The sequence below is a fragment of the Gekko japonicus genome, unplaced genomic scaffold, assembly GCF_001447785.1.
Source record: "Gekko japonicus isolate JY-2015 unplaced genomic scaffold, Gekko_japonicus_V1.1 scaffold1701, whole genome shotgun sequence".
Lineage (NCBI taxonomy): Eukaryota > Metazoa > Chordata > Lepidosauria > Squamata > Gekkonidae > Gekko > Gekko japonicus.
In genome coordinates, this window is record NW_015167586.1 from 342,097 (window position 1) to 364,360 (window position 22,264).

The 22,264-nt window shown below is 43.2% G+C and overlaps 2 protein-coding genes across 4 annotated transcripts in view; one reads left to right on the forward strand and one right to left on the reverse strand.

Moving 5' to 3' along the window:
- Positions 1-17,930, forward strand: part of SIRT3 (sirtuin 3) — a 23,250-nt gene extending 5,320 nt beyond the window's left edge. For all 3 annotated transcript variants that reach the window (XM_015413920.1, XM_015413922.1, XM_015413923.1), the window contains 6 exons: positions 2,225-2,422; positions 9,104-9,336; positions 9,711-9,811; positions 10,462-10,623; positions 11,814-12,023; positions 17,229-17,930. In XM_015413920.1, the coding sequence (XP_015269406.1) occupies positions 2,225-2,422; positions 9,104-9,336; positions 9,711-9,811; positions 10,462-10,623; positions 11,814-12,023; positions 17,229-17,249 (925 nt within the window). In that variant the 3' untranslated portion in view covers positions 17,250-17,930. The remainder of the gene's footprint in view (positions 1-2,224; positions 2,423-9,103; positions 9,337-9,710; positions 9,812-10,461; positions 10,624-11,813; positions 12,024-17,228) is intronic.
- Positions 17,931-19,394: 1,464 nt separating this feature from the next.
- The window catches only part of RIC8A (RIC8 guanine nucleotide exchange factor A), a 40,634-nt gene continuing 37,764 nt past the window's right edge, over positions 19,395-22,264 (reverse strand). The window contains exon 11 of the mRNA XM_015413924.1: positions 19,395-20,560. Within this exon, the coding sequence (XP_015269410.1) occupies positions 20,425-20,560 (136 nt within the window). The 3' untranslated portion in view covers positions 19,395-20,424. The remainder of the gene's footprint in view (positions 20,561-22,264) is intronic.

The window sequence follows — 22,264 nt, forward strand, 5'->3', positions numbered from 1 at the left end:
ACTAAAGCAGGTTTGGGAAAACCCTCACAAGAGCCATAGAAAACCTGGAAAGGAGGGGAACCACACGATGTCATGCTAAAGCCCCCTAAAAGAAATTCTGTACTGGGGGGGGGGCCTTGGAGGAAAATATCTGTGTAGACTCAGAATTTAACTGATGCGAACCAAATGATTTATTGAGGTACTATGTGTACACATGTGAGCTCCTGTCTCTAGTTCCAGCTCCTGCCAACCTAGCAGTTCGAAAGCAAGAAATTGCAAGTAGATAAATAGGTACCACTTCGGTGGGAAGGTAACAGCGTTCCGGGCGCCTTGGTGTTTAGTCATGCCGGCCACATGACCACGGAAACGTCTTCGGACAGCGCTGGCTCTTCGGCTTTGAAACGGAGATGAGCACCGCAACCCTAGAGTCGGATTCGACTGGCTTTCGAGCAAGGGAACCTTTACCTTTACCTATGTGTACACAAGCGTGATGATCAAATGCACGATACCAGAATATATGGTAAAAAGGTGAGGAAATTAGAAAAAAACAAAAAGGTACATCTGGTTATGAAAAGTGATATGGGACACATAAATAGGAACTAGCTGAACAAGTAATAAGTGAGTCTGTACCTAGACTTTATTGCCAGCCCTCAGTAAATGGAAGAGATTAACATAAACCATTATGCTTTGCAAAGACATTCATGGTAACTTGTAAAACAAATCCGAAAGCATAAAAATAAAGATATGAAGCTGACAAGCAACCTTTGACCTCCCTCCAGTCCCTTAGCTCTTCTCACTTAAAGCTAAGTGCCCATATTCCACATATTACTAAACGAAGCAATTCTGTGGTTACTTATCAGGAGGACAAGTCTGGGAAGGTCCTATGCTCCTGGTCTCCTAGACCCTTTGCGGGTCTGTCTATCTGCAGGATCTCATCCAGGTGTCCTAGACCTTGGACCTTCGATAGCTACCTGTGAAAATGCTTTGTAATACTTAGTACCTGGGAACTTTACTTGTAACTCAGAAGGGCTACAGCATATTAGAGAGGCAAAAGTGATTTCCAGTTTAGAACGGCTTTAGCTTTCATGTGCTAAATTTTTGCTCTTATGTTCAAGGTTCTTGAATTATTTTGTAGCATTCCATGGTTGTCTTTGCAGTGCTTAACTGTAGATATTAACTTTTTTGCGGTCCATCCTGTCTTCTACTGAGGACTGGTCATGCTGCCTGAGTAGAAGTTTACGCATTCTCTGTTCGTATAATTTGTATTCATGTATTCCGTGCTATGTTTATGTCACCATTTTAACATTGTGTGGTCCCCTCCACTTCCTGGCTTTTTGCCATTTATTTGTTTTTAATGTATGGATTTTATTATGCTATTGTAGCATGTTAATACGTAGTACCTCAATAAACTGCTTAATTCGTATCAGTTAAATTCTGGGGTCTGTGTCTATGTCTTCCTACCAGCAGCAGTCCCTGCCTACTGTGGTGATGAAGACCCCTAGTGAACACTGGTTCTCCTGTCAGGAAACCTGATTAACAGGCTGGTTTGCTTTTTTGTTCGTTCGTTTGTCAAGTTTAGGCTCTATCTGATCACTATATTTGTGGTCAGTAAGGACTTTAACTTCATCCACATCCATTTTGTTAGTGATCCTTGGATTTGTCTTCTTCTGTAACTTGGTTTGGCTCAGTTGCTTGAGTCACCTGGATTCTTTTATGGGTTTTTTAAAAAAATTGTGCTTGATCCTGCCATTGAAATCAGTAAAACTTCAATGTGTTTGAATTTGGCTGAAGTGAAACGAGTCTCTTATTGGCTCAGCTATGTACTAACCTGTTCCTTATTATGCAGTTTCAGCTTCTGGCAACAAGAGACTACAGATACTTATGAAAAAAACATACATTTCTGTGACTTGGTTTTAATTCTGTATGAAATTGCCCTGTCTAATTTTAGAAAGCTCGTGAAGCTACAGTTCTGAATTAATCTGAGATTATTCATAGTCATAACTCAAAAAATCAAAGAATATCTCTTTCCGTGTACAAATACCAGTTTGGAAGACCCACTTCCTATCTTTTCCCATTGCTATTAATTCATGCAAACCTCCCTGAGCCTGCTTCGGCAGGGAGGGCGGGGGTATAAATTTGAATGAATGAATGAATGAATGAGGTTTTCACACAGCAAGAATAATTTCATTTTGCTGAATAAAATGTGTATTTGCTTCTTAGTAATCTTTTGTATCTTTGCCGGCAGGTTCCAAGGAGCCAGGACTTTTTCCTTATCCAGCGCTCCAATGGTATTCTTTGGCGTTGGCAGAGGGGGAAACAGTGGTGGGAAAGTGAAGCTCACCCTCAAGGACGTGACAGAACTAATTCAAAAGAAAAAATGCTCCAGGATAGTCGTGATGGCTGGAGCGGGGCTGAGCACTCCCAGCGGCATCCCAGACTTCAGGTAGGTGCCACAGGATCTTTTACCCTCTTGACTTGATCATCTACAGGAAGCCATTTACAAACATTACCTTCAGCCTGTTGGTAAAAATAGTCAGAAATACTTAATTACTCAGAGTTTGCAATGGAGCTTTGCTTCACTGGAGAGGAGACATTTCTCTCTGTTTAGAAAGCTTTATTTCTAAGGGGGAAAGGCATGCAGGAAAACCTACAAAGTAACATATCGTAGAGCTACATTGTCTCATCCTACTTCTACAAAAGCGTGGTTACAACAAGTACACAACAATGGAGACTCTCCTTCTTCTTGACCCCTAGAAAGCAAGTCACCTGAAACCAGTAACCAATCAATGCCATTAACATTTGCGTGCTTTTCTTGCATTGGCTGTCTGCCAGGTTTCCCTTCCAGGGCTGCGGTCACACGTAACAGAAGCCACACAAGTGAGACGGAAAACAGACGGAGTTTCCGGGCGCGATCTCACCAGCACATCTGGGAAGCGTAGCACTCCCGTGGCTCAACCGAGGCTTCCAGCCGAAACTGCGTGGCAAAAAACTAGTACCTTGGAGGTACTAGTTTCCGGAAACTGCGGGGCAAGGGCGGGCGTCTGATCGCGTTTCCGGTGGCATCCGGCGCCCGCCCATGTCCCCTTGCAAATAAGGTGGGGTTTTTTTGTCCAAGTCTCTGTGGATGCGCATGCGCACCCAACGGAGCATGCGCATTTGTCATGTACACAAAAATAAACAACAGTTTGCGCGCTTCTTCGTTGTGCACCAGCTTGTCCTGTGATCGGCACCTCTCCCTTGCCATGGAACCTCCACGGTACCTCCACAGGACCTCCACAGGAGGTCTGATCGCGTAACTGCGCAGTAGTTTGCCCCAGGGCAAACAGCCACGCTTCTCCTCTGCAGTTTCCTGCCCGTGTGACCGGGGCCTATGTCAGTCTAAACAATGGTAGAGAGGGTAAAAAAGTTAACCCTATAACACAGCCCACCATGGAGTTTTCACCCTGCAGAAGCAATTTTCAGTGGCCACCATAACTGTTGATATCACATGTGAAGCAGCCTTAAGAAGCAGGCAGCAGGAGCAGCATATGGACTGTGTTCTTTTTTTTTTTTTTTTTTAAACCATCATAAGGAGGGGAAGAAGCTTTCCGTTTAACTTTTTCCTATTCCCACATGATATCCCCTCACACTTGGCCCCTGTTTGCATTTGCCTCAATGCAAGGCCATCCCTTTTGGTTTGGCCATTAGCTCTGCTGCAGAAGAATTAAAAAAGAAGGTAGAATTCACAAGACTGGCCTAGGCCTCTATAAGAGTTTGGTTCTGGATTTTTTTCATCCATCATTTTACCTTTCATAAACAATAATCTGTGGTTGAAAAGAGACAATTGCCATATCTCCCATTTTCTATACTAGGTCAATCACTTCTTCACTTTCTCCCAACCTTTAAAAGCAGCAAAGTGTATTCAGAATTATCCATATTGTCCCCCAAGGCCCATAGCCCCCCGACTTCCATCTAGCCCAGGCCTGCCACTGCTGCCCCTTCCTCAAGCACGGCTTGCTTCTCCACTGCTGCTGCTGTCCCTTTTGTTTTCCCGCAGGCTTGGGCGAGCCCTGTAGATCTGCATTGTGGTCTGGGGATGGGGGGGGGAGAAGGGGGAGGATGTCTTTTTGTATCCTGCTCTACATTCGGGAATGGAGAAAACTCAGTCACCCATCTGAACAGGGCTAGGGATTGCAGGCTGCCACTCCCAAGAGAGAGAAGGAGGATTTTGGCGTTGGAATGACTCGACCCACCGAAGGCTCCTCCCCCGAGGGAGCAGGAGAAGCCGAAGGCAGAACAGGGCTGTGGGGGCTTGCTGGTCCTCCTGCCTTCTTCCTGCGGGAGCAGGCCAGCCCGCGTCAGGCTGCCGCGCTCAGAGCTGTCTCGCATGCCTGGGTGCTCAGGAACTGCTTCCATTCACATTTACACAGGGAAACCTAGCAGCCTCTTTGACTCCGAGCAGTTACAGATGCTCCAACCGGTGAGCCTGAGTTTTTTTTTTTAATTTCTTTTTGTGATGTCAGTGCCCCCCCCCCGACTTATTTAAAGGCCCCCTGAATTAAAAAAACATCCTGGCTACGGTCCTGCTTGCTACCCAGTTCGGGTTCCCACATCATTAAAATAAAACGTTAAAACTTTTAAAATTAAAATATAAACCATGGTTTCCCCCAACAGACACTAAGGGGAAATTTATTTTACCTCAGAACATCAACAGCAAACTGTTTAGAATGTTAGAGGGAAAGGCCAGTGAGGCCGCATATGCAAACGACCTCTGTGTTCCGAGGCAAAAGCGAATCAGGCCACATATGCAAATGATCTCTGTGTTCTGACTGGCTGGGGGGGGGGAGAGGAAGAGCAAACTGTTTAGAATGTTGGAGGCAGGACTCAGGCAAAGCAGCCAGTGGATAGGGAGACCCTCTGAATGACAGATCAGAGAGTGAACTGATTTTGGAGCGTGTTGGAATGTTCAGGGGAGTCCATAACCAAAATAGAATTATATATACCAGATAATATCTGCATATCCTTGAACATCATAAATTATTGCCAACAGAAATGACTTCTATAATATTATCTCTTGGCATCGAGAAAGCATTTGATACACTTGAAATAACATATTTAAGATACCTACTGGAATCCATGGAATTTGGTGAGAAATTTCTTAGAATATTTGATACACTATACGAAGCTCCACAAACTCAAGTTCGTTTCAATGGCCTTTTCTCAAACTCCCCCCCCCCCTCCAGAGGTATGAGACAAGGCTGTCCCCTGTCACCTATTTTATTTGTGATTACAATGGAGCCCATGGCCAATGTGATTTGTGACAATTCCCAAATTAAAGGAGTTACTATAAAAGATGAATATTTTAAGATAAGCCTCTTCACCGATGACACGGTACTATACCTTACAGACCCACGCAAATCCCTAAAAAACATTAATGACAAGCTGACTAATTTTGGGGAAATATCAGGGTTACAACTCAACCAATCAAAATTGGAAATCTACCCCAGCTACACTCCATTTGAACTTAGGGACTCTATCAAACAGTCTTACAATATACAAACAGTCTGTTTGTATATGTTAGTAACCTCTCTCTGTAACAACCTTTTAATATAGGTGATTGTTGAATACGGTTCTATATGAATTTCAAATGGGTAACTAACTCTAGGAGACATCTGGGGGTTCATGTTCTAACACAATTTTGGCATACTTTACAAAGAAACTAAATCTAAAATTGAAAAATGGTAAAAACCTCCCTTCACATGGATAGAACGTTGTGATTTAATCAAATCTTTCATTTAACCAAAATTTATTTACTTGTTTCGTATTCTACCAATAACCATTCCTCTACAGGATATTAAAATATGGCAGAATACCCTGCTAAAGTTCTTACGGGAATTCAAAAAATGTAGAACTAGCTTCTACACCCTACGCAAACACATCAAGGAAAGTGGCATTGGCTTTCTGGATTTGCTATTATATTACGAGGCAACCCACCTTACTAACTTAATCAAAATGCACACTCTGATGATACACTAGGTTGGACTGTTATAGAATAGGCTTTTTCCAATTCTCGAACATTACAAGAACTAATATGGAATAAGGCAAAAGACAGACCACATTCTTTACGTAACAATCCCTTTCTATCCTGTACTCTAAAGATATGGGGAAAATATTGAAATAAACTAGCCCCTACAATATCCCCTTTATCAACCTTTATCAAACAAAATTGGTTTCCTCCAGCTAACTTGGGCACATCCTTTGCAGCTTGGACCGAAATGAAACTTAGTAGATTAATAGACATCACATCAGATGGTCATATTTTAGACAAATCCACTTTGGAAACCAAAGGTAAAAGAGGGATATTGTGGTATCAATACTTACAGATTAGTCACTGTATAAATAATAAAGATCTGCGGGCTCAATTACAGAAAAATCTCACACCAGTTGAACTGCTAATTAAAAATCCTCATGCAACCTATAAAGGTTACATCTCTTTGTTGTACAAAATTTTATCACTCATTGTTGATAATCTACCATCTTATACCACTTACTGGCAGAACGATTGTAACCCACTTTCTTCAGATCAATGGAAAAAAGTTTGGAACTCCCATATATTCAGAGCAAAAAGCCTATCTATTTGTACCCAATTTTTTAAAGTAATCGCAAGGTAGTACTTAACTCCTCAAAAAATGAGCCATATTATAAAGGATACCTCTCCATTATGCTGGAGAGGATGTCAAGAAACGGGCTCATATAAACACTTCTGGTGGGATTGTAACGTAGTACAAGACTTTTGGAAAGTGGTTAGTAAACATATATATGAAATAACCCACTTTAAAATACCAGTGAAAATGGAATTTCTTTTATTGAATTGCAGGCCAGATGCAAACCAACATCCACCTAATTCAGATTTGATAGAAATACTTTGTGCGGGAGCTCGTGCAGTTATCACTAGGGTTTGGAAAAATGATAAATGTCCTACGATCTCTGACTGGTTATTAAAAATTAAGTACTATTGTATAATGGATAATTTATCAGACTCCTTGACACAAAGTGAAATGGAACCTTATTCCTCAAAATTTGTTAAAGTGTGATTCCCAAATTTAGAATACTTTGCATCACAAAAGAAATTTGAATCTACATTAGAAGCTATAAGCGCTATGTATTGATTAATCCAACTTGGTTAGACCTTTGCTGTTTGTATATGTTAGTAACCTCTCTCTGTAACAGCCTTTTAATACAGTTGATTGTTGAATACGGTTCTATATGAATTTATACTTATTCAACTTTGTTAAGCCTTTTGTTGTTGATACCCATTTGTAACTTCCCTCTGTAACAACTTTCCAATGCAGTTGATTGTTATGTATGGTCCTAAATGTATTTGTACTTAATCATACTTATTAATAAAATTAATATTAAAATAAAAAACATATAGGCAGAGGCTGAACAGCAGATTAACATGTGCTGTTTGAAAAAAGCATTTGAAAAAGTGTGCATGCACACGAAAGCTCTTACCTTGAATAAACTTTTGTTGGTCTTATAAAATGACAACAACAAGGTAGCCTCAGGGTGGATGTTGAAGTCCCCCAAAACAACCAGCCTAGGAGTCTTCAGCATCACTCCACCAGCTCAGGCAGGGAACAGGTTTGGTGGTACGCCTTCTCATCCAGAATTATGGATGGTTTTGCTTGTGACTGACCTGGCATTTAGAAGTAGAATGGAGTAGCTCTGCAAGTGGGTCTTGAAAAAATACAACTCACCTGTGTCAGAATCGGGCTCTGCTGATTGTCATGTTGACTAATGTTTTCTTTTGTTTCTGTCTTTGAAGTTTGCTTTCGTTTTTTCGACCATTTGGTCTCAACCCTTGCCAGCCCTCTCTGCCATAAAGATTCCGAGGGATGGGGGGGGGGAGTAGGTGTGAATGCCTTATATCTGTATGTGTGTATGTGGGTGTCAGGTTAGCTTTGCTGGTAACGACTTTCCCATGAGAACGAGCCCCAAGAGACTCTCATCCTTGAAGAAACATCTGTTGCTAGATAATAATCTTTGTCAGGGCTGTTTTTGTAGAAAAAGCCCAGCAGGAACTCATTCGCATAATAGGCCACACCCAACAGCAGGAACTCATTAACCTATTGGGCCACACCCCTGACAGCACAGCTCATTAGCACATTAGGATGCACCCCCATGTTACCAGAAGTGTGGTTATCCAGCCACACCGACCTTTTGCTTGTTATTCTGTTTACCTTGTTTGTTGCCAAAACCCAGGGCTTTTTTGTAGCAGGAACTCCTTTGCATGTTAGGCCACACACCCCTAATGTAGCCAATTCTAATGAGTTTCTGCTGTTGGGTGTGGCCTGTTATGCTAATGAGTTCCTGCTGGGCGTGGCCAACTCGGGAGCCAGCTGGAACTCCGTTCCTGTGCGTTCCTGCCCCAAAATAGCCCTGATCTTTGTAGTGCGGGGTAGTAGGCAGGGGGAGTGAAAGAGGGTGGGGGAGTGCATGCCCGCTGCATGACCATTGCATGATCTATTACCTATACAATGCCTAACCCTTGATTTATTCCTTAGTCTGAACAAGAGTTCTCTCTTGTGCACATCTAAATCTCTGTTTCTAAGAAAGCTTTCATGAAAAGACTATTAGGCTGAGAGTGGATTGACTCCCTCCCCAGATAAAACACTAGAATCCAACTTCTCTTAACTCTGAACAAGTTTATATTGTTCAGTTTAAGTATTCGTAAGTATATCTGAGCAACACACTATATTTTTTTGTCATTTCACACATTGTGCAGAAGTGAAACCCAAATTTGTCATTGAACACCCTGGAGCCTTCTTCTCCCTCCTGGCCTTGCATGTGAGTGAGTCATGACCCACATTTGGATCCCAATCCAGTTTGTGAACCACTGTCTGAACCTAATAAATTTCTGTGTGACCAACCTGAGACACAGGGGCCCTAATCCTGTTACTGTCTGTATGTTCCTTTAAAACATGAATTCTCCTGAAGGAAAATACTGCCACACAAAATTCTCAGACAAGTCGTCATACAGCTAGGAGGGCCCAATTTTTTAAAAAATATACAATTACTTTAAATATGTTTGGTTTTCCTACATGTTTCCCCCTAAATTTAAATCTCCTATTTGTCTCTGCAGGTCCCCTAAGAGCGGCCTCTATGATAACCTCCAGCAGTATAATATCCCGTATCCAGAAGCCATCTTTGAACTTAGCTATTTCTTCCAGAATCCTAAGCCTTTCTACATGCTGGCCAAGGAGTTGTATCCTGGCAATTACAGGCCCAACTATGCCCACTACTTCCTCCGGCTTCTGCTTGACAAAGGGCTTCTCCTGCGTCTGTACACACAGAACATTGATGGACTGGAGCGAGGTTAGCCCCTCCTCTCAAACCGGAAGAGACCAGTGTGGTGTGGTTAGGAACAGGAAGACACGGGGTCAAATTCCCTCCTCTGTCATGAAGCTCATTCGAATGATATTAAGCTGACTGAGTGCGACTGGCCCCCACTTACCTCTCATGTCATCCTGAGGGTGAAACGGAGGAGCGGAGAGTTATTTCCAGAGCTCCTTGGAGGAAGGGCAGGATAAAGAGGCAATAAATAAACAATTGGGGGGGGGGACAGTTTCAAGGATGAGGTCTTGGGTGACTATCTGCTTTACTGACTTTTATCATCTACTTCACTAACCTTGGTCTGATGAAATGTTTCAGCTGAGATGATTTTTTTCCCTCTGCCTTTTATGTTTTAGTCGCTGGGATACCTGCAGATAAACTAGTTGAGGCTCACGGTACATTTGCTTCCGCAACTTGCACAGTCTGTCGAAGATCATACCCTGGTGAGGACTTCAGGGTGAGTTGGCTGTACAGAAGACGAGCTGCGGCGGGACTTGAGGAGGTTTGGGTTGTGTTGCCATTTTGTACCAAGATTCTTGCTTGGGAGGGTTCACGAAGCTGTGTTTGGTTTTGTTGCCGTTTGGTGCACAGTGACTAGGATCCAAGGCATGGGTTAGATTGATGTGATGTCACACTGTGGGTTGTATCGCCTGAACGTTGATTTATATGTGTGTGCAGGGCTTTTTTTGTAGAAAAAGCCCAGCAGGAACTCATTAGCATAACAGGCCACACCCAACAGCAGACACTCATTAGCATATTAGGCCACACCCTTGACAGCACAGCACATTCGCATATTAGGCCGCACCTCCATGTTACCAGAAGTGTGGGCATCCAGCCACACCCACCTTTTGCTTCTTCTGTTTACTTTGTTGTCAAAACCCAGAGGGGTTTTTTTGTAGCAGGAACTCCTTTGCATGTTAGGCCACACACCCCTAATGTAGCCAATTCTAATGAGTTTCTGCTGTTGGGTGTGGCCTATTATGCTAGTGAGTTCCTGCTGGGTGTGGCCAACTCAGGAGCCAGCCGGAACTCCGTTCCTGTGTGTTCCTGCCCAAAAATAGCCCTGTGTGTGTATATGCGTACGTATGAACAGTGATTTCATTTCAGGCAGATGTGATGGCTGACCAGATCCCCAAATGCCCCGTATGCACTGGAATCATCAAGCCCGACATTGTGTTCTTTGGAGAGGAGCTCCCCCATCGGTTCTTCTTGCACGTGGCAGATTTCCAGATGGCAGACCTGCTCTTTGTCATTGGAACCTCCCTCGAGGTCTGGGCTACCATGAACATGGGAAGCGAACAAGAGCTGGGGTGTTGAGACAAAGTGGTTCAGGGAATCTGGAAAGTGCAGAGTAAGCAATGAGGGTCCAAATGGAAATGGAGGGTGGCAGTTCAGGAACCAACAGTATCCTCTTGACCTGTTGGAAACGGGCCGTAGTTCAAGGAGCATAGACTGCTAACATCTAAGCATGGTTCCCAAATCACTAGTCATGCTTCCAACTGAGTAGGTTGTGCAAGCCAGGAACACAGGAAGTGTAAGTACAATTTCCCTCTGCAACATAATCATCTCTGCAGTCACACTGGGAAGCCCAGTGTGTGACCTACTGTGGTCCAAATTGGTCCCCATCAGAAATAGTATTAACTGATGACGGACCAGTGCAGGCTGAAGACACTTGCATATATGTGTTGTAGGAATCAGAGGTAATGAAGCAGCATCCCTGATTCCCTAAGCAAGGAAGAGCCACCTGGGCATCTCCCTAGTCACTGTTGGAATGCTATCAATTAGTAGCTGAAAGATAAAAGAGTCTACCTGGTGTAATGTAGCATTTATGTACTTTATTGATACCCTGCCTTCCTCCCCAATGGGGACTCAAAGAGTCTTAGATTGTTCTCAATTTTATCCTCACAACAACCTTATAAGGTAGGATAGGCTGAAAGTAACTGACCAAAGGTCATCCCATCTCCTAGAGCCTAGTTCAACACTTTAAACACTATAGCACACTGACTTTCATGAGTTATAAGATGTCTTGGGTTTAAATGTTGACTCAGCCGTGAGTTAACTATGCCGTGTTAAGCGATAGGGTCTTGCAAGTACACTTGCGAGTATTACTGAGTAGTTGTAAAGATTACGGAAATATTTGTGCTGTCAGTGCTCACGACAACTGTTACATCTTGTTGTTTTAAGAATTGTGATAGTTTTATTTCAGTCTGCAGGCTGTGATACCCCTCCCTCACATGTAGCCTTCTTATTTAATAAATGTTTGAGTTGGCAATATGGGGAAGCTGAGGCACAGCTCAGATGCCTACTGCTCAGTTAAACGTCTGAGGCCTGACTGCTTGCATCTCAGCAAGAACTGATAATGAAGTGCTATGACTTTCTTGCCAGCCATAGTATAGTCCTAGTGACCTCTACTTATGGACAGATGCAGTCTTTCTCTTCCCCTTGGTGTTTGATTTTAGGTGGAACCTTTTGCCAGTCTGGCAGGTGCAGTCGGCAGCTCTGTCCCACGCCTACTGATCAATCGGGACTTGGTGGGGCCATTTGCCTACCAGCCACAGTACAATGATGTAGCTGAACTGGGAGATGTTGTCAGTGGAGTGGAGAAGGTGGTGGCCCTTCTGGGCTGGAAGGAGGAGTTGAAGGAACTAATCAAGAAAGAAGCTGAAAAGGTATGTAAGCTTGGTCTAAAACTCTCAGTGATCCTCCTCCTCCTTGCAAAGTCTGAGTGCAAACAAATAGCAAGATTCAAGGTCCAAGTGCTACTCTCTGGGCAAAACGCTTCTGCTACTTTTAATGTTGCTTGTTTTCTTCGATCTGTAATTCGAACCATGGAAACTATTAACTGATCGGTTCTTTTTTTGTTGGCTGTTCGACAGCCATACTTTTGATGTATTCCTAAATTTTAATGTAATCTTATCTCTTACATGCCAATAAAGGTTTGTCTGTCTGTCCGTCAAATAGCAAGATTTCTGAAAGAACAACCAACATAACAGAGCCCACGTAACTAACTCTTCATCAGTCTATATATCTCAGTGCCCGTCTCATTGTCTCCCAGAGTCAATAGTATGGATTGCATTCCAGATGAATGTTATGTATTTATTAAAATATTTGTACCCTGCTCTTCTCACCAGAGTGGGTTACAACAAAACACATATATAGTATAAATAAACCACCTTACAAGTCTAACAACAAACTAGGTCTTTGGCTGGTCCTAGATTCAGTGGCTGGCTCATCTACAAGTGTAGACTGTGAGCCATGGGCTGAGATCAAGAATCGAGCCTTACATGTCTGGGATCTGTTATGTGATTGTTTTTATGGTGAGTGCCAGAACTGGGATTAGTGGATGACTCCGGCATCATGTTAGAACTGCAACTGCAAGAACAGCAATGCGTCCACTCTGTCAGGGACTCTAATCAGCAGTGTCAAAATGCACACCTCTGTTTTTTCTTTGCACTACTCTTCTTTCCATTTGCAATGAAACGTGAAGGAGTTTCTCTGTACCAAGCCATATGCTTTCAATTTTAGATCCAGAAATATCTGCATAAACTCTAGGTTTCTAAATAATACACAAGTTGATTTTTTCTACATAAAGGTCATAATCATGGATACCTGCCTTGGATCACCCCCCTCAAGGCTCCCTCATGGATCACTGCCTTGTCATGGCGAGGGGGCTTGTGTGGTTCGATGAGGCTGTGGGCTATGCCATGGAGGGCCACCCAAGACGGACAGGCCACAGCAGAGAACTCAGACCAAGTGTGATCCACTGGAGAAGGAAATGGCACCCACTCCAATATTTTTGCCAAGAAAACCCCATGGACAGTAACAAAAGGCTAAAAGATATGACGCTGGAAGATGAGCCCCTCAGGTTGGAAGGTGTCCAATATGCTACTGGGGAAGAGCAGAGGGCAAGTACAAGTAACCCCAGAAAGAGTGAAGCGGCTGGGCCAAAGCCGAAAGGAAGCTCAGTTGTGGATGTGTCTGATGGTGAAAGGAAAGTCCGATGCTGCAAAGAACAATACTTCATAGGAACCTGGAATGTAAGATCTATGAATCAAGGTAAGGTTGACGTGGTCAAAAATGAGATGGCAAGACTGAACATTGATATCTTAGGAATCAGTGAATGGGCGAATTTAACTCAGAAGACCATTATATCTACTACTGTGGCCAGGAATCTCGTAGAAAAAATGGTGTGGCCTTTATAGACAACAAGAGAGTGCAAAAGTCAGTACTGGGATACAATCTCAAAAATGACAGGATGATTTCGGTCCGATTCAAAGGCAAACCATTCAACACAGTAATCCAAGCCTATGCCCCAACCACTGATGAAGAAGAGGCTGAAATGGACCGGTTCTATGAAGACCTCATAGAACTAACACCAAAAAATGATGTCCTTTTCATCACAGGGGACTGGAATGCTAAAGTAGGAAGTCAAAAGGTAACCGGAATAACAGACAAGTTTGGCCTTGGAAAGCAAAATGAAGCAGGGCAAAGGTTAACAGAGTTTTGTCAAGAGAACACACTGGTCATAGCGAACACCCTTTTCCAACAACCTAAGAGGCGACTCTACACATGGACATCACCAGATGGGCAACACCGAAATCAGATTGACTATATAATTTGCAGTCAAAGATGGAGAAGCTCTATCCAGTCAGTAAAAACAAGACCTGGAGCTGACTGTGGTTCAGATCATGAGCTACTCATTGCAAAATTCAGACTTAAACTGAAGAAAATCGGGAAAACCACGAGGCCATTCAGGTTTAACCTAGATCGCATCCCTGATGAATATACAGTAGAGGTGAAGAATAGATTCAAGGGTCTGGATTTGATAGATAGAGTGCCTGAAGAACTATGGACGGAGGTTCGTGACATTGTACAGGAGGCAGCAATCACCACCATACCAAAGAAAAAGAAATGCAAGAAAGCAAAATGGCTTTCTGATGAGGCTTTACAAATAGCAGAGGAAAGAAGGAAAGCGAAAGGCAAAGGCGAAAAGGAAAGATTTACCCAACTGAACGCAGATTTCCAGAGAACAGCAAGGAGAGATAAGGAGGCCTTCCTGAATGAACAGTGCAAAGTAATAGAAGAAAACAATAGAATGGGAAGGACTAGAGATCTCTTCAAGAAAGTTGGAGAAATCAAGGGAGCGTTCCATGCAAAGCTGGCCATGATAAAGGACAAAAACGGTAGGGACCTAACAGAAGCAGAAGAGATTAGGAAAAGATGGCAAGAATACACAGAAGAACTATACAAGAAAGACCTCGATGTCCTTGACAACCACGACGGTATAATCACTGACCTCGAGCCAGACATCCTGGAATGTGAAGTTAAATGGGCCTTAGAAAGCATTACTAACAACAAAGCTAGTGGAGGTGATGGTATCCCAGCTGAGCTATTCAAAGTCTTAGAAGAGGATGCTGTTAAAGTTCTGCACTCCATTTGCCAGCAAATTTGGAAAACGCAACAGTGGCCACAGGATTGGAAAAGATCAGTATACATTCCAATCCCAAAGAAGGGCAATGCCAAGGAATGTTCAAACTATCGCACAATTGCACTCATATCACACGCTAGCAAGGTCATGCTCAAGATCCTACAAGCTAGGCTTCAACAGTACGTGGATAGAGAACTACCAGAAGTACAAGCTGGGTTTCGAAGAGGTAGAGGAACGAGAGATCATATTGCCAACATTCGCTGGATTATGGAGAAAGCAAGAGAGTACCAGAAAAATATCTACTTCTGCTTCATTGACTATGCTAAAGCCTTTGACTGTGTGGATCACAACAAACTATGGCAGGTCCTTAAAGAGATGGGAGTACCAGACCACCTCACATGTCTCTTGAGAAACCTATCTAAGATCATGGCATCCAGCCCCTTCACTCGTTGGCAAATAGAAGGGGAAGTCATGGAAGTAGTGACAGACTTCACGTTCCTGGGATCCCAGATCACCGCAGACTGTGACAGCAGCCATGAAATTAAAAGACACCTGCTCCTTGGGAGGAAAGCAATGGCGAACCTAAAAAGTAGAGACATCACCCTGCCAACAAAAGTCCGCATGGTCAAAGCAATGGTATTCCCAGTAGTCATGTATGGCTGCGAGAGTTGGACTATAAGGAAGGCCGAGCGCCGAAGAATAGATTCTTTTGAACTATGGTGCTGGAGAAGACTCTTGAGAGTCCCTTGGACTGCAAGAAGATCATATCAGTCAATCCTAAAAGAAATCAACCCTGACTTTTCCCTGGAAGGCCAGATAATGAAACTGAAGCTCAAATACTTTGGCCACCAAATGAGAAGGGAGCACTCACTGGAGAAGACCCTGATGCTGGGAAAGATTGAAGGTCAAAGAAGAAGGGGATGGCAAAGGATGAGATAGTTAGACAGTGTCATACATGAAATTGAGCAAACTTCAGAGGACGGCGGAAGACAGGAAGGCCTGGCGTGATCTGGTCCATGCGGTCACGTAGAGTTAGACTCGACTGTGCGACTGAACAACAACAACCAGTAGTCAGAGATGCCTTTCTCTGCCTCAAGTACTCTTCATGTGTACAGGGATCCAGGGATGAGAAAACTGGGAAGGTGATGCCAGCAGGGAGCTGTGCATGCCTCAAAAATATTCAATTGTTGTAAGGATGTTTAGAAGTAGGACACTGCTGTAGAATTACTTACTAAATTTTGATTTTAAACTTGGTGGCCAGTTTGGTGTAGTGGTTAAGTGTGCGGACTCTAATCTGGGAGAACCGGGTTTGATTCCCCACTCCTCCACTTGCAGCTGCTGGATGACCTTGGGCAAGCCATAGTTCTCTCAGGGCTGTTCTCTCAAGGCAGTTCTGGAAAGAGCTCTCTCAGCCACGCCTACCTCGCAGGGTGTCTGTTGTGGGGAGGGGAAGGGAAAGGAGTCTGTAAGTCGCTCTGAGACGCCGAGTGAAAGGCGGGGTATAAATCCAATCTCTTCTTCTTCCACATGTAGTCTTTAGGTATTTCTTCAGTGAGTAAAAGCCAAAATGAATTTTCTTGCCTTTGAATGTAAAGACAGACATTGGTGGTGGTTTCACCAATCATTTCTTCTTTTGTGCCCTTCAGAATTACTGGCTTTTTTATAGACTTGGGGTGGGGGGGAGATGCCCATCCTCTGCATAATAATTTGCAAGGCAGCATTAAAACTGAGCAAATTCAGCAAGTATAAATAGTAGCAGTTCTGTTAATAGATATAATTTCATTTGCAGCTGTGGAGGAAGCAGTGTTACTTTTTAAGGAAACTGTATTACGGCCCCGGTCACACGGGCCAGATAATGTGGGGGGGAGGCGTGGCTGTTCGCCCCGGACCAAAATAAAGCGCAGTAGCCTGATCACACGGTCCCCCGAGTCTCCGTGCTTTGCCTGTTAGCTGGTGATCACACGGCGCTGCTGCAGCATGGCAAAGCGGCGCGGCACAATCACACAAGCGTTTCGCATTTGTGGACATGCGCAGTTCTGTAGAGCAGCACTGCTTTCAGTTTCGTGTTTCTGCGCATGCGCTTATGAAAACCATCTGGTTTGCGATGGGATATGGACGAGCACCGGATGCCATGAGATACTAGCACTCCCGCGATCAGACGCCCGACTGTGCCGCGCGTTTTCCGAATACTAGTGGACTTTCCTTGGTACTTTTTAACTCCACATCTTTGGCGGGATGCCACGGGTTGGCCACAGGTGCGCTACGCTTCCCAGATGTTGCAGTGTGATCGCACCCCAAAAATCTGCCCGACATTCATGCCTTTCACGCAGCAAATTCTCTGTGTGACCAGGGCCTACAATTACCATTGCTCCTTTCCTATGCTGTTGTTTTTTGAACTGATATACTTTGGATCAGGCAGGCTTCACATGTTGTTTTCTATTTTTAGCTGGATGCAAAAGGCAAATAGCAGCTTTGACCTCTACTGCTGGAAACATTTGTCTCCTAAAGAAGCAGCTCTCAGCCCAGCCAACTATTGCCATTATATACAAGCAGAGACCTGAAGGTAAAGATGCTGGCCATGCTGGTATCACCTAATAAGTAGCCACTGGAAGAAGCAGTATTTGGAGAGCTCCTGAATTTCTTCCAAATCCCAGAGACAGTACATGTTCTCAAAGCTTTTTGGAAATGGCCATAAAATGGCACACTATGAACTGGCTTTTGTATAGATACTCCAGATCTCATGTCTGAGGCAGAGATGGGGATGTTCAGTACGACTGCTCCCTCCCATGACAGGGTCGTCTGGTCTTGTTACTCATTTCTGACAAATCCAACATTTTCCCCCTCTGCACTTGTTAAGCAGCCAAGATTCGGTCAAATGGCTGTCACAGCCTTTATCAAAAGTAAACCTCAAAATCTGTAGTTGAGTTCTACTATGTAAAGATCTGCTTCCAAGAGATTCTTAAAAGAATGTGATGTTCATTTGCCGTGTATCATACATATAAAATAGGAAGAATGGGAGATGTTTATACAGTGTTGTGACTAGAAACAAACTATAGCACTAAGGGTGTATTGGTGCTGCTGTTTTAATCTGAATTAACATTTACCCAGCAGCTTTATTAATCAGAATAAAAGCACTTTTCACCGATGATCCTGTGGTCTGTTTAATGTTTCTGTTGCAAATTAAACAGAATTAAAAGATGGAACTTGTGTATCCTCTACCCTTGTGTTATCTCTCACTTATCTTTAATGGCTGCCTCAGACATTTTTCATCCTTCAAATAATTATCCCATTTATTTACATATAGGAAATTTTGCTGAATACATTGAACACCAATGAGTAGAAAACTTTTAAGACATATATTGACTTGAACTATTGATTCTTCTCCTATTGTAAAAATTTTGATTAGAAAATGGAAGGGAGGTATCACTTGTAATATCATCATCATTCGGCCCTAAGTCCAGTTACACTGCTGTTTATATAAGATAACTAAAGATATAGGATATATTAAAGCCATTTTTGTATACCGTTTTCAGCAGATATGTTCCAAGAAACACCAAAGCCAGGCCAGAGGCCAGATTTAAACAAACAAACAAATTATTTTCTAAAAGGGCAAAGGAGTTTTTGCTAACAGCCTCTAACAGCAGATTTAAATGAACAGATTTGTTTATCTGGAGATGTGATTTAAATATTGGATCTGAAAGCTCTTGTTTGGGTACGCCATTCAAATAAGATAGCATTTGAATCCAATGAAGAGCAGAAGTACTTTTTTTTTTTACTACATACTGTGAAGCACCAGCTAATTTGTAAGTCAAAAGATGCATTTATGTGACTGGTTTCAAATACTTTGTTTTATACTATATTGCAGTTTGGATATCAAAGAAACCTGGCAAGTGATAAGTGACATTTGTGGAATTCCTGCTCATACAAATTTAAATAAACATTGTTAGAAGAAATTATATACTCTTTTTCTGCCAATCCTGAAAGACACCAACATTCTTCCACTGATTATTAATTTTGATTCTGTTTTTATTCATTATCCATTTAAGTACAGAAGATTTTATCTAGAATATTCATTGCCTTACCAGTTTCAAAACTAATGTCATTTTAGAGACAAAGCATTTCTTTCCATTGCAATGTACGTGGAAGAGTGCATGAACTTTAACCTCCTTTATGTGGATGATGGGACACAGAATAAGGCTGGCCATGCAGCTCAAATCTAAGCTGTTCATGGAAACAATTCAGTTTCCAACATTTAAAAATGTACAGTAGTACTTAAATCATAATTAGGTGGCCGGAAGATCATCATCCAATTGCAGGCATCAGGCAGAATCCTCAACTATCAGATCACTGCAGATTAACCCACAAAAACCTCAATCTCCTTAGTGAAGTTCAGTTTGTTTCAAGTACAAAACCAGTTTCAGCCTCAGTTCACCTCTGCTGCATCATACTTGAGAAGAATGTCTCGAATCATCCCAGTTTGGCCTTAGCTGTGCTTCCTCTCAAAACTTGCTTCTGGTTGCTCAGAAACACAGCAAGCCACAGACCACCAATGCACACACAACTGTTATCTGAAGATTTATTTTATCCTAGTGAAAACATTTTATTTGTGCTAAGTTCAGAAATTGTTGGTAAAGCAGAAACAAGTTGGAACATGGGGTTGCTTCTTCAAATGGAAAAGTCTAAAATCAGAATGAATGATGCAAGTACCCAAATGCAACCAGTGAAAGCGGAATGCACAGTGCTGTGGACACACGGGATGGAAGCAGATAGAGTAGAACCAAGCAATTTGTCACTGCCTTTTGTCTGGAGAGCACAAAGGGTGAGGGGCGTTCAGAAGACTAAGTTCAGAAAACTGGTAGAAAGAGGAACAGAGCACAAAGCTGTGAACGCTCTAAGGGCCAAAGCCTTTCCGGCCCAGAGTTAACTCTGCTTGGACGAGCAAAGGACATTTCTGTTTCTCAGATCCCCCACGTATGCTTTTGCGTACCTGTACTTACCTACATGTTTCTGTACATCCGTGATTGTGTCTTAGATTGCCTACGCATTCCACATGTAAACTTCCAGCTGTATACAGTTCAATGTAACACGTGTAAAAAAAGAATGCAGGTTTAGCCTGGTTCTCACATTCCTATAGAATATCCAGCCATGTTTTCTTCCGTGTACACATTCACAGTGTATCCACGTGTTCTTAAAAAGAAGGACATAAGCATGGTTGCTACATATGTGCTTGGCACAAGTATCAACACATACTTCCACCTGCAAACACACATGCACTTCTATGCATGTAGAACCACATTTGCTTCTCACGCAAGTATCTGCACTCACAGCCCTCTCGGTGTAATGAGGCTGCCCTCCCCTCTCTCCCTCCTACACAATCTTCATAAAATTCCTACTAGAAAGTCCTGGGAGTGTGTCAGATTCTTATGGACACTGAGGGGAAGAGACCAAGACAGAAACCAAACTGTGAAGAGCTCTCTGGGGAAGCAGTACTTATAGGTCTAGAGAAAAGGCAGATGTCACACCGGCCTAGGCAGTGGGTGTGCAGCCCACAGAGTATCCTTTCCTGGAACTAGTCTCTTGGTACAGCACCGGCCAAGGAGGGAGAGTAGAGGGTCCCTAGGTTTTTAGGGAAAAGGAGAGCTTCAGTCCAACGCCAGATCGGAGTCATGTGATGCCCTGTCCTCATCTGTTGGTTGAACAGCATCCTCTATTGAGGCTAAATCAAGAGCGGTCAGATTGCCCTCTGGAGTTACACTCATTGGCTGGATGACTTGCTGTCTGCAATGGGGGAAAGAAGAAAAAAAAAACAGCAGATGATTGGGGGAGGGTTGTTCCCAGGTAGAAATCCTTAGAAAATTTACCACCAAAAGCAGCCCTATGAGAAGTAAGAATATATGTCAGCTGTGACATATACTACCACACCATCTGGTGGGGCTAGAGGAAACAGCACAAAATAGATATGCACACCATAGCCAATGAAAACACACCTCCAAATCCTTCCTCTGACTGGCCAATCACATGGGCCGGCACTGATTTTGAACACCTAGAGTTGCCTTCTACTTCTCCATCAAGGTCAGTACGGGCAGCAGTTCTCCAGGGTCTCAGGCAGAGGTCTTTCATACCACCTACTGCCTGGTCCTTTTAACTGGAGATTCCAGGAACTGAACCTGCAACCTTCACTATGTAAAGCAGAGGCTCTTCCACTGAGCCACAGCCCCTCCCCAGAACGTGTACACTTAGCACCCTGGAAGCCAGCATTTTGCTTGCCAGGGGTTTCGTCTGGAGCCCTTAAAAGGAGAAATTATGTGTTCTGTCACTTCCTTAAGCCTGCCACAGCTTTCCTGTCTCCTGGTGGAAAGGGCTATCAAGTCGCAGCCACCTCATGGCAACCCCGTAGGGCTTTCAAGGTGAGAGACAAACAGAGGTGGCTTGCCTTTGCTTGCCTCTGGTTCTCCTTTCTGGTTTCCCACCCAAGTACTAACCAGGGTCAACCCTGCGTAGCTTCTGAAATGTGATGAGATCGGGCTACCTGGGTCAGGGCGACTGTTTCCCAGCATCCTATTAATCAGTCAGGAGGCCTTAATGAGCGGCAACATCTCTCGTTAAAGAGAAGGCACAAAGAGCAAAAGCCGAGACTTTGAATAAATTGGTTTCCCAAATTTCCCAACAAATGGATGTTTTCCAGAGAAAACATGCAATCCTGTGCAGACTTATGCCAGTCTATGTCCACTGAAATGAATGATCTTTGAATGGAGTACACCTGCATAGGATTTCCAGTTAACCTCTTCGTTTACCCTAGAGTATGTGAACAATTGTATAACTGCTCTCTCTCTCTCTATTTGTGTCTGTATATATATGTGTGTGTGTGTATAGTTTGTGTATTCCATATATATATACATGTGTGTGTATTCCGGAGAGAGAGAGAGAGAGAGAGTTTGTATATTCCATTTGATTTTTTGAGCATAAACAAGTGGTGCTCTTCATACGTGGCTACAGATCAGCTTTGTTTTGTGCAAGAAACTTCAATGGAACATCTAAACTGACTGTACTCCATTAGAACTTCTTTTGTGCAGGTAGTAGCTTCCCCTTAAAAAGAATATTTATGTTTCAAATACACTGGGGGAATTGGGAACCAATTAATAAATCTGTCTTGCCTCCACTGGTTTTGTTTCCTTTTCCTTTTCTTGCAGGGGAAGGCCCTCTTTCTGGTCGCATCACTAGTCAAATGGGCATCCCTGCCATGCACCAAACATTGACCTCCTGATGTCCTTTCCTGACAGGTCCATGTTAAAGATTATTTTTTAAAATAGAAGCATGATGGGAGCACAGAAGATTCAGGAAGTGACTGCTATAAAATCCCACCCCATCAATCAAGCAGGCAAATGCCTCTGGAGTTCATAGTGTTTCCCGGTTATGCAAAGTTCATGAGAAGGGGAAAGCAAGGCTGAGTGGAAATGTTATTACTGTAATGTTCAGAGTAGC